This window comes from Triticum aestivum, chromosome 1A (assembly GCF_018294505.1).
Source record: "Triticum aestivum cultivar Chinese Spring chromosome 1A, IWGSC CS RefSeq v2.1, whole genome shotgun sequence".
NCBI lineage: Eukaryota > Viridiplantae > Streptophyta > Magnoliopsida > Poales > Poaceae > Triticum > Triticum aestivum.
Window position 1 is genome coordinate 121,007,454 of NC_057794.1, and position 12,992 is coordinate 121,020,445.

General features: G+C 45.2%; 1 protein-coding gene across 1 annotated transcript; it reads left to right on the forward strand.

The window, feature by feature from the left end:
- Positions 1–1,563: 1,563 nt before the first annotated feature.
- LOC123040135 (LRR receptor-like serine/threonine-protein kinase GSO1) lies at positions 1,564–5,435 on the forward strand. The gene has a single exon (XM_044463066.1). It carries the CDS (start codon positions 2,283–2,285, stop codon positions 5,175–5,177), a length of 2,895 nt encoding a protein of 964 aa, XP_044319001.1. The 5' UTR covers positions 1,564–2,282; the 3' UTR covers positions 5,178–5,435.
- Positions 5,436–12,992: the final 7,557 nt, after the last annotated feature.

The following is a 12,992-nucleotide window of genomic DNA, read 5'->3' on the forward strand; positions in this document are numbered from 1 at the left end:
TAGTAATGAATTTCTTGGCGAAATAAAAATGATTCTAGTTAATAATTAGAGGAATCTTATGGCATGCCGCATGATGTGATGCTACATTGGCCTGTTTTCATATTATTCTAAATTCTTCAAATCCCCTGCTTGTTTTCTATGATAAAGGATGACCCTTGTTAATCCCACTCATTGCACGATGTTCCCTTCAGAATAGCAACATTATTTAATTACAATGAAAATGTTTTTTGTCAAATGATCTGAATATAATAATATACTCATGCCAAATACTATGGATGTTATGGTACAAGGGTAGGGTTTCTCTACACCATTGTTTCCAAGTAGCAAATGATTGTTCCACATGCGTGATCCAACAGCATGCAAAATGGATTTATGCATTTGTCCAAGAATGTTTGCTTAAGACGGCTTGTTCTATGATGTCTTATGTTAGAATATAGCTCTCCGTGATGCTTAATTAAACAGTTCGCTTTAGGATAAGCAAGTACAAGTACATTCCATCATACACCCAACTTTGTCACCTGATTCATGTCCTGTCCGATAACCCGAATCCCAACTCCCGTGGGTGTGAGCAAGTAAGAAACGTGCAAGCAAAAGGGAAAATGTTATGGAGGCACAAGTCAAAGCCAGCTCAATAAGGAGCCAGTACTAAATTGTTTGAATGCAGAACAAAGTCAATCTTGGACCAATGATGCAACCATTACACCAACAGCACATCATTGTCTTCATGCTACCGACCGATGAGTAGTTGGGAACATCAGTCATCTACAGATCTACTGACCCCTTTCAATTCTTCTCTGAACCTCTGTTCATGCATACAAAAGTCTTCACAGTTGTGGTTTAGTAGCTGAATGATCAATCAAAATGACTGGAAAATTGCTGAAGGCAGCTGGCTCACCAGAAGGAACAGCATGTTTGCAATGCAGGGGTTTCACAGGTGTGCTGATCACAGTTGAATTCTCGCAAGGATCCAGAAAAATTATTGTGTTTCAAGCGGCCTGAAGTCTGAAATGAGATGCAATTGCTCATTTGATGTGCTCCAGGATTCAGAGTCTAAACCAAAAAGGTGGGCGTGGTTGTGCATCATTAGGACTGTGATGCCGCTTTCGGATAACAGCACAACTGTATGTCTCTATCTGATTGGACTTGCTCTCCCCATGGAATCCCTGCTACGTGCAGTTGAACCGAAGCAAACAAAGTAGAGTGTGAGCTGGTGCGACCCATGCATGCTGCTGCATTGCTGCCTGTCATAGCATGGGGATGGACACAACTGCTGTGGTGGTTACTGTAAGTTTTTTTCTCTCTCTCTTACCTTTCTTGCTTCCCGTGGTCTCTTGAGATTCAATTCTGTCACTGTCACTCCAATGCAAAAGTCACTTTCCCACTACCTTATAATTGAAACGCCACTAGTGGGTCTGGCTCACTTGGTTACTGATTGGCCTTTTTCCTCCTCATGCATGTCAGCGATTGTTTCATCATAGTACAATTATGGTGTACTGTCTTCAGTTATGTGAAACCAGAAGTATGTCGTCGTGGTTCGAAGTATGCAGAAGGCACAGCCACTCACTGAACCTGCTGAATTCCTTTGTTTTGGGTTAGATGGCCAACAGTATCTCCAATAGTTGATAGCCTGCTAAGTAGGAATTTCTGTGCTATCTGGTTGCTTAAATAGTCAGAAATTTTATTTATTTTCCTATAGGCAAACAATGTAAGTACGCTCTATTCGTTTTATTTATCACCAAACCTGAGCAAGAACACTATTTAATCAACCATGGAAGCATCATGTAGTTGTCCTTATGCTACCAAATCAAGGAGGGCAGTTGAACTGTTTAAGCACGTACCCGCTGTAAAGTGCACCAGTTTACTAATCTCCAGTGCCCTTTTCATTCTTGTTACTAGATATCACCCAGAAGAAGCTGAACTAACAAGTCAAAGCAACAAGGTTAGCCTTTAAAATACCTGATAACTAGCTCTGCATTATTCAGAGCTACTCTGATTATTCTAATCATATATCTGTAACCGGGATTCTGCATTTCTACATGCTCTACCTTCTCCTTTGGCTTGTATTGCATTTTCACTAGTAGGAGTCCAGCACATTCCCTGACTGTGATACACAGAGCAGGTAGGCGTTTGACAACACCTTTCCCCCCTTTTTGCAGCTTAGGCTCCTACCACACCACAGCAATGGGGGTTTATACACATCTTCCCAACTCCGGGGTAGCAGCTATCCTGTAAGTTCAGCTCCCCCTTTCTAGTTTACACAGTTGCATCATAACATCGTAGCAATGGCCATTCCGCTTGCGCTTCTTCTATCTCTGCTCTTTGGCATCCTGCTTGCACCGGAATGTGTAGCCACACCGGACATGGCTCCTACCACTCTGCTGCAGGTGAAGTCCGATCTCATCGATCCTCAAGGCATCCTCTCCGACTGGTCGCCGAAGGCTGATGTCTGCTCCTGGCACGGTGTTTCATGCCTGCTGGGAGAGGGCATTGTGACAGGCCTCAACTTGTCGGGATACGGCCTATCCGGCACGATATCGCCGGCGATATCTGGCCTGATATCTGTGGAGTTCATTGACCTGTCCTCCAACTCCCTCACCGGGCCGATCCCGGCAGAGCTCGGCATGCTGCAGAACCTGAAGACGCTGCTCCTCTACTCCAACGCCCTCGTCGGCACCATCCCTCCGGAGCTGGGCCTCCTTGGGAACCTAAAAGTTCTCAGGATTGGCGACAACAGGCTGCACAGCGAGATACCACCGCAGCTCGGCAACTGCACGGAGCTCGAGACCATGGGGTTGGCCTATTGCCAGCTGAGTGGTGCCATTCCTCACCAGATTGGCAACCTGAAGAACCTGCAGCAGCTGGTCTTGGACAACAACACTCTCACCGGAAGCATCCCGGAGCAGCTTGGTGGTTGCGCAAATCTGCGTAGTCTGTCAGTGTCTGATAATAGGCTGGGTGGCATCATTCCCTCGTTCATTGGCAGCCTGAGTGTTCTCCAGTCTCTCAACCTTGCAAACAATCAGTTTTCCGGTGCGATTCCGGCGGATATTGGGAAGCTATCCAGCCTGACATACCTCAACCTGCTCGGCAACAGCCTGACAGGCGCCATCCCGGAAGAGCTGAACCAGCTGAGCCAGCTGCAGGTTCTTGACTTGTCCAAGAACAACATCTCTGGAGTGATCAGCATCTCCACATCACAGCTGAAGAACCTGAAGTACCTTGTGCTCTCTGACAATGTTCTTGATGGTACCATACCTGAAGGCCTCTGCCCTGGCAACTCGAGCTTGGAGAGCCTGTTCCTTGCCGGGAACAACCTCAAAGGAGGCATCGAGGGGCTGCTCAACTGCATTTCACTGCGATCCATCGACGCGTCGAACAACAGCTTCACCGGAAAGATTCCGTCGGAGATCGACCGGCTGTCGAACCTTGTCAACCTTGTGCTGCACAACAACAGCCTTACCGGCGTTCTGCCACCTGAGATAGGTAACTTGAGCAACCTGGAGATGCTGTCCCTGTACCACAATGGCCTCACCGGTGTGCTCCCGCCGGAGATCGGCCGGCTGCAGAGGCTGAAGGTCTTGTTCCTGTACGAGAATCAGATGTCTGGGACCATACCTGATGAGATCACCAACTGCACGAGCTTGGAAGAGGTGGACTTCTTCGGCAACCATTTCCATGGGACTATCCCTGAGAAGATCGGGAACCTCAAGAGCCTAACGGTGCTTCAGCTCCGGCAGAATGACCTGTCCGGCTCAATCCCAGCGAGTCTCAGGGAATGCAGGCGGCTGCAGGCATTGGCATTGGCGGACAACCGGCTCTCCGGCGCACTGCCGGACACGTTCAGGCTTCTCACCGAGCTCAGCATCATCACCTTGTACAATAACTCCCTTGAGGGGTCGCTGCCCGAAGCACTGTTCGAGCTGAAGAACCTGACGGTGATCAACATCTCGCACAACAGGTTCAGCGGCAGCGTGGTGCCTCTCCTTGGCTCGAGCTCCCTCTCCGTGCTGGTGCTGACCGACAACAACTTCTCCGGTGTCATTCCGACAGCAGTGACACGGTCGAGGAACATGGTCAGGCTTCAGCTGGCCGGCAACCATCTCACCGGTGCAATCCCGGCCGAGTTGGGCGACCTGACGCAGCTCAAGATGCTTGACCTCTCATCCAACAACCTCTCCGGCGATATCCCATCGCAGCTCTCCAACTGCTTGCAGCTCACCCATCTGAACCTTGAGCGTAACAGTCTGACAGGCGCCGTGCCTTCCTGGCTCGGCGGCCTGCGGTTCCTTGGAGAGCTCGACCTCTCGTCGAATGCATTGACCGGCGTTATACCGGTGGAGCTCGGCAACTGTTCGAGCCTTCTCAAGCTGTCTCTCAGCGGCAACCGTCTCTCCGGCAGCATTCCGCAGGAGATAGGAAGGCTCACGTCCCTGAACGTTCTAAACCTGCAGAAGAACAGTCTCACCGGCGTCATACCGCCCACACTCCGGAGGTGCAACAAGCTCTATGAGCTGCGCCTGTCGGAGAACTCGCTGGAGGGGCCGATCCCCATGGAGCTCGGGCAGCTGTCAGAGCTGCAGGTGATGCTGGACCTAAGCCAGAACAGGCTGACCGGACAGATTCCGACGTCCCTCGGCAACCTCGTGAAGCTGGAGCGGCTGAACCTGTCCTCCAACCAGCTCCACGGGCAGATACCAGCCTCGCTGCTGCAGCTCACCAGCCTGAACCGCCTCAACCTGTCGGACAATCTCCTCTCCGGCACGATACCCGCCGTGTTATCGAGCTTCCCGGCCGCGTCCTACGCCGGCAACAACGAGCTCTGTGGCGCGCCGCTACCGACGTGCGGGGCGAACGGGAGGCGCCTGGCGAGCGCCACGGTGTCCGGCATCGTGGCGGCCATCGCCATCGTCTCGGCCACTGTGTGCATGGCTCTGCTGTACATAATGCTCAGGATGTGGAGCAATTGGAGGGAGGTGTCGGTGTCGAGCTCGGACGGTGAGGAGCCGGAGGCGCATGGCAAAGGGGGCAAGTGCTGCGCCGGGGACGGGAAGTACTGGAAGGTCGGTTCGGGCTTGGTCGTCGCGCCGTCGACGGAGGAGAAGTACAGCTCGGCGTCGGAGAGCAGCGTTCTCCATGGGAAGCTCACGGAGGCGAGCGCCATCAACTCCAAGGGCTAGCAGCGCGGCTTGCATGCTGTGGTTGAATCTCAAAATGTTTGTGTATTATCAGTGGCTGTTTCTTGTATCAAAGTTATCGGTCGCCACCGTTAAGCATTTTGTTCTCGTTTCTCTAATATATTATCTTCATGTTTTAAATTTTGTTCGTGGGTTCTTCATCTGAAGCTAAAGCTTTTTCAATTATCAGAGGACTTTATTGTAAACTTGGAAAACCTTCATCAGATGATTAAATGATCGATTGCTCACATGCACCCTGAAGACTACAGCTCTTAGCTAGAATAACGTACTCCCTCCGCTTTCTTTTTACTCTGTGTATAAAATTTGTTTGAAGTCAAACTACATAAATAAGTTTGACCAAATTTATCTTAAAAAATAACAACATTTACAGTACAAAAGTTATATAGTATAAAAATTAATTTCATGATGCATCTAAAAAAAAGATATTGATTTTATATTGTGAGTGTTGATAATTTTTCTTATATAGTTAGTCAAACTTTACAAAGTTTGATTTTGGACAAATTATATATTTTTTGACAAAGGAAATATATTAATATCGTGAAGATACCAATTACACCCAGCCTTCGCAACAACGAAATGTTGTATAGACATTACGGATACACACAACCTTACAACAGAAAGGAAGAAGAAGAAGAAAAAAGATCCCGCTACGGTGATTAAAACCATGTAGCTGCAACACAAACCACTGCATAGGCAGCACGCGGAGTCCAAATTCTCCAAAAGCGATGCCTCCAGATACACTTTTTTGTGCAGAATAGATTATACTGATTAAATGTGATGTTTGTGTGCAGGTGGTGTTGATGATCCACCAGATGGTTTGGAAGGTCTCATTGTCAGGTTGCACTACTTCCAAAGGTTTGTAGTACTGGAGGGTATGCTTGAGTATGTAGGTGGTTTGGTGGTAGAGTTTCCTGTTGAGAAAGCCAGAATGGATTATGAAGCAATTTTGTCATATGCACAAGATATGTATCATGTGGAAAGAGGGCATTGCAAAAGGGATTGCAGCTACAAACTACATCGGCTAGTTCCTATCAAATCATTGGAAGATGGGCCGCTTTGTTTGTGTGATGATTCAAAGATGGAGAGTGGCACAGCTAATGGTGATTGTGATGTCATTTATGTGGAGGAAAGTATCGGCTTTTCATGGAACATTCTTTTTTTTGAAATGTTGTGCTTTATCTTTGGCATTGTACTAAAGTGCATTGTTTTCATATGTAGCAACCGAGAAATAGCACATGGACATATCATATTGCAGCATCACTGATTTTGTAGCAACATAACTAAATTTGTATAGCAACATGGCAAACATACCTAACAACACATCTTCAGACCAAACTTATACTAACTTATATGCTGAACTAACAACATACCTAACATCACTTCTTCATATCCCCGGTCCCCAAAAGTCATCCATCTTTATATCTTCAGTCCTACACATCTTCGTATCTTCATGCTCATTAACTGACCACCCTTTAGGCACTCAGAGCGGCGCACATGCATCAGGCGTGGAGAGCGGCGCACCCCCTCCTTCACACCCCTCCTTTTCTTTGTCACAACACTCTGCACCACCACTGCCTCGTCTTCTTCCTTGGCATTCTTCTTCACAACGACAACAACATCAAGATCCACGTCGGCCACATCGATAGGATTCTCCTTGTTACTATGCACCTCGTCCCTCTCGTCGTCAGCAACAACAACAATTGGCCAGGCACAGTGCGGATATGAAAGTTGGGGTTGACTGGCACTAGCAAGGCAATCACCATGTCCACGAAGCGTACCACCCTTGACGCGACATGGTGTGGATCTAGCTATGGTGGGGGGACGATGGAGCGATACATCCACAACCTCGCGATCTGGTGTCATGCATGGCCCATAGCAGAATCGCCGCCGGAGGAACTCCTTGGCCTCAGGGAAGGCATGAGCCTTCTCCGTTGATGTCATCACGTCGATGAGACCCCACACGTGGTTTGGAACCAACGGGAGATCCCCTCCCAACTCCGCAGGAAACACTAGATTTTCACCAGTCAACTCCTCAATTGTGTGCTGCCAAGTTACTTGTTCTCCATGGCGGGTAGTGATCGACGGTTGCCTCTACGAAACTTTTGGGAGTGGAAAGTGGAGAGTGGGGAGTCGAGAGTGGAGAATGGGGAGTGGGAAAGGTGGAGAGTGAGGTTATATCGACGCAGCATGCAGATAGTCCGCACGTTTGTCCAGTGCACGACAACCACTTGAACTAATTAGTGCACACAATTGAAACTATTGCACTGTAAATCTCTGAATCCCTACATATATGTGCCTCTCTGCATCTAAATCTCTGCACATATGTGCACACATATCTGAAATTTGCCAAAACCACATATCTAAAATTGAATTAGCATTTTTATGTGAATTTCCACATGTCCGCGTAACCACAAATTCATAGAAATTCAGATGCAATTACACAAAACAAAATTCAGTGTCATTTTGCACACATATCTGGACATTCATTTTCAGTGAAATCAAGCACACATCTCTGAACACAATATCAACATCATCACTTGTATGCATGTAAGTCAAACACATAAAACAACAAAAGACAACAACTTGAAAGTTCATCTTCAGCTTCTCAAATTGCTTCTTCACTGCAGCCATTTCTTCAACATGTCTACCTTGCAAATCAAGGGCAAACACATCTGCAGCACCAAGACTTGACTTGGCGTCCATCAGCAAATGCTCTATTTGTTGCTTCTCAATCTTCATCTTCCTCACATTAGTCTTCAAACGGATCACAACACCACACGGGTCACCTAGCAGATGTGTGAGGAACTCACTGTAAGGATCATCATGCCACTTAAAAAAACGGCAATCGGCACCTTGTATCACACACATGTGTGATGAACAACAACAAGCATCAGTCCACAGTGCGCCAAATCAACTGAAATGCAAAAATTTTGAGCCGAGTCTAAAGAAACCGATTTTTTACCTTTGATTTTGAGTAGTTGTAGTACATGTGCCCTAGATAGGCGAGGCTCCATGAATCCAATGTGACAACTTCATGTTGCAGTGCCACACAATCTCAAGCATATACTCGAGCGGCCGCTCTCGGTATGTCACCAGTGACTACGAAGGCGAAGCCTGCGCCGAGGAGCTATGGCTTCGTGAAGACATAGCGAATGACGACCGTGACATGATTGTCCATGAAGAGCTGCGCGGGGCGTAGAAAGAGCGACACACGACGAGGACGGCAATGAATCTCCAACCAAGGGAGAGAGGAAGAGAGGAAAAGAGGAATAGAGCTAGGGTTCCTCGCGACAGAGAGATGAATAAAGGAGCCAGTCCATGTGTAATATCCAGTCAGCAAGATTGTGCCAGTCAACCATGCGAGTCAGTTCAAGAGAAGTCAAAACCACCTTAAATCCAGACCATAACCACTCCAGGTCCTAATTTATTCAGAGGATTCTATTTTATTTATTCTATCCGAACAAGCCAAACATTCTTTGAGGAGACACTAGTGAGGGCTGCCAAATGGGTGAATCATCTTCGACCCTCATTGCATCGAATTCTCTCGACCAAACGTCCAATTGGGCGCGTCTATATATCGTCCCACTACTGGTGGATGGGTCAGGCCCAACGTCATCCATGGTAGGGACATCAAATGTCCAGCATGGCGAGCGCAAGACTGATTTTTATACTCTTTACTAGGCATATGCCCGTGCGCTGCCACAGAAGCCCAGACATTGTCAATGCATAAGAGCATTAAAAACAATATGGTATTCTGAGATCACCACACACTATAATCTACCCGATCTTGATGGACACTCTTTTGTCTAGGGAAAGAATTTGTGCAAATAGTAGAATGTCCGTGCGTTGCCATCCAACATCTTATTGGCATATTGTCACCATCTAATTGCAACCTCTTGTGTAGTTTGTACAGGTAACTCGAAGCACCTCTCAACATCTGGCATTCCTTTTCATGTACAACATGGAAATGGCTAAGATTTTGTCACTCCATTAGGTGTCTATGATCATACGACACTGTTCAAGCTATTACCATGATAGAGTTTACTAGGAACTAACAGGGGTAAATATATTTTTTGAGTATCTGGTTGGCATCTTGTCGTCATCTAATTGCATCAGCTTGTACAGTTAACTCGAAGCACCTCCCAACATGTAGCATTCTTTGTGGTGTACAATATGGGAACGGCTAAGATTGTCTCACTCCATCAGGTTTCAATGACCATCTGACTGTTCAAGCTATTTCATACTATTTCCTTTTTTGTAGTGTTTGAACGTAATGCACATGTTGTCAGCATAGTTATTCAGAGTTGCTGTATTCATTGTTTGAACAGTATTATTTCTATGAATATCTTCGAAATTCTTCACACAAAATTTATCTCACAATTATTGTTTTCTGGAAATGAAATTATCCTCTCATCAAATTTAATAGCTATGATTGTGCTCTATAGCAAATCAATTAGGCCTTTTTAGCAACATCAATTGTAAAGATGTTGGATGTCTTGCTATGTGCTATGAGGGTGTGACATTACTAAGGTTTTGATAAAATTGTGCTGCCAAACAACTCTTACGGTTTTGAAAAAAGGCACCAACTCTTTCTAAAATAATATGATACAAATTCTTTTGGAATTGTCCTAAACAATCTGGTACCTTTTATAAATAATACGTTAGCTCTGTAGAACAGAGTGATAAACACACAAGAATCTTGCTGTCTATATCTATATCTAGAGGCGTACAAAGCATAGTGGTAGTGCATTGTAGTGAACAAGTACAAAAAATGTATAAATGTATACTAAAATAAAGTATATTGAGGGTTGTGAGAATTAACTCTAGTTCCTTTTTGAATGAGGCAAGCATGATATAATTGAAGATGTACTCGACTGCATGTTTGACCCATGAAAGTTGGGCAATGTCTCCATTTGTGCGGGCACAACCTCGATTGGTACATGTACAACTAATATGGAAGATCGATAGTTGGTGAGGGACGAGATGCGAGCGAGGGACCAGTAAACGACAGGCGGTGAAATAGGAGGATCACAATATATGATGAAGAGTCCGAGGGTACTGATTGATGACCAATTTTTTAGGTAACAATGCATACAATTCTTCTATCCATGCGTGATCCTGATTCAAAAAATTCCAAAGTATAACTGCATGAACCAAAAAAAAACATCATCGGATCATAGTTTAAGCAAAATAATTAACAAAATAATTTTCTACTTCACGTGCTTGTAAACAAAAAAGGAACGATAGAATTTCCTTTTTTTTTCTTTCCTTTTCCTACTTCACATTTCGGGCGTGTTCGGCAATGCTTGATTTTATTTCTTTCCTTTTCTTTCACTAGCATGTGAAGTAGGAAATCATTTCATTATTGTTTTTCCTAAATTGCGATCCAGGGTTGATTCTTTTGGGTAGTGCAGGATGGAATCAAAATCAAGCGTTGACATATTATGAACACACCCGACACATGAAGTATGAAAAGGAAAGAAACAAATCTTTTTGTTTACAATCACGTGAAGTAGGAAATTATTTTGTTAATTGCTTTTCCCAAACTATGATCCGATGCTGATTCTTTTGGCTAGTGCGAGATGGAATCCAAATCAAGCATCGCCATAGTATTAATAATATGGATGTACGTTCTAAAATTATACCTTGGTAGGTTTTGAATTGGAATCATGTACGGATGGAAGAATTATATGTGTGCTTTTCAGAAAGGCAAAACTACCTAATAAATCATCCGTCCTCCTATTTCACCAACCATCGTTCACCGGCCCCTCGCTCGCATCTCGTCCCTCACCAACTATCGATCACCCAAGGAGGTTGTGCCCACACCAATCTGAGGTTATGCCCGCACCAATGGACGCAATGTCCAACTTTCATGACGTCAATCATCCAGTCGACTACATCTTCAACTACATCTCGCTTGCCTTACACAAACAGGAATTAGAGTCAGTTCTGACATCCCTCAATGTATTTTATTTTAGTATACATCTATACATTTTTCACACTTGTTTGCTGCAGATATAGGTATAGCCAGCAAGATTGTTGTGTGTCTAGCCTCTGTTTATCTCTATTTTCAACATAGCTAACTTATTATTTAGAAAAGGTACCAGATTGTTTGGGACAACTACAATTCTTTTGTATCATATTATTTAAGAAAGAGTTTGTGCCTTTTTTAGACACTGTAAGGCTTAGTTTAGCAGCATAGTTTTATCAAATCTTAGTAATGTCACGCCCTCATAGAAAGACATCCAACATCTTTACAATTAAATCACCTATTGTTTCACCTAAAAAAGAAAGATCGGACCGATCGATAGGAAATCCCTAGAACTAAACTGACATTAATCAAAAGAAGTGCCAAGTTGAGGAGAAAATAGTATGTCTCCCCTAGGGAAAATGGCATGCATGAGATGCAGAGCCCTTGACATGCGACTCAAAATCGATGTCACGAGGGCCGAGATTCCACGCGGCGCCCCCAATGCTCATCATAGTGCGAACTGACACCCTCTGCAACCTAGAATCCAAAGAAGTGTGCGGTCGCCATCCATTTCACATGGAGAGGCCGCGACATGTGGAGACGAGGACCAGGGAGGCTGAGACGAAAAGCAGTGAAGACCGCGGGGCGGTGTCATTGCGGGGTGCCTTGAGAGGAGACCGATGGAGGCTGTGTGGGAACTGTGGGGAGATAGTGTCGGTGGCAATAGGGAGGAGGGGGGGGGGGGGGGAGGAGATCAAGGGTTGGGGATGGCAACATAGATGCATGCATGTGTGGTGGGTTCCACCGGCCATTACTTTCATTGTGTCGGTTCTTTTGCCTCATGGAAAATTGGGGGGGGGGGGGGGGGGGGGGAGGAACGGGACGACGGAGGATGTGAAATGGGAGAGGCAGACGAAGGTCGAGCGGAACTGAAACGTTAGTACAATATTTTTTTAAGTAGTGATATAATAATATATGCAATTGCTGGTGCATTGCAACGGAGGCATACATATTTTACTTGTCAACATTAATTTAGTCAAGCAGAAATATATTAAAATACAAAATTAGGATCCTCATGCAGATAAAGAAGAAAATGTGGACTTACCGTTACATTTAAATCACTCATCCACTACTTCTTTCATCTTATTCTTCTTCCACTGATTCTCTTCATCTCCTCAATGCATGCTCCCCATCTCCGTTAATGGTACATCCAACCTCACAATTACCCAACCCTCTCGCAAAACCAAAGCATGCGTCAAGCGCCAAATTAGTGCACCAAAATATGCATCAGATCGACATCCTAAAAAGTTGGCGTCAGAGAAAAATGTAAAGAAAATTCTTGTTGCATAGCTAGTATAGATGTAGAAAAATTCTCCACCTAGCAATTATCTTGGTGTCCCAGATACATGCTCCCCATCACCGTTAATGGTACATCCAATCTCACGATCCTCCAAGCCTCCTGCAAACCCAAGGTATGTTAAGCGCCAAACCGGCATGCAGATTAGCGCACCAAAATATGATCACATCTGCATCCTGAAAAAATGGCATCGGAAAAAGATGTAGAAGAATTTCTTGGCGCATAGCTGGTATAAATGTAAAAAAAATAGACTTGGAAATTATGTGGTACTTGCAGATACTCTGACATGCCTAAATTTGTGACCATAATGCAAGATCTTTTTTTTAACGGGGAATGCAAGATCCATGCAAGGTGCATGTATGTAATCAGGTATAGCAAAATTTATGTTGGATGGATGGGTGAATAGAAGCAAGAAGGCTAATTACAAGGTGGGATTGGTCGACGTAGTGCGTGAGGGCCCGTTTGTCCT

What these genes read in the sequence shown, in the direction of transcription:
- LOC123040135 (XM_044463066.1), top strand. Translation starts at nt 2,283, where the DNA reads ATGGCCATTCCGCTTGCGCTTCTTCTATCTCTGCTCTTTGGCATCCTG.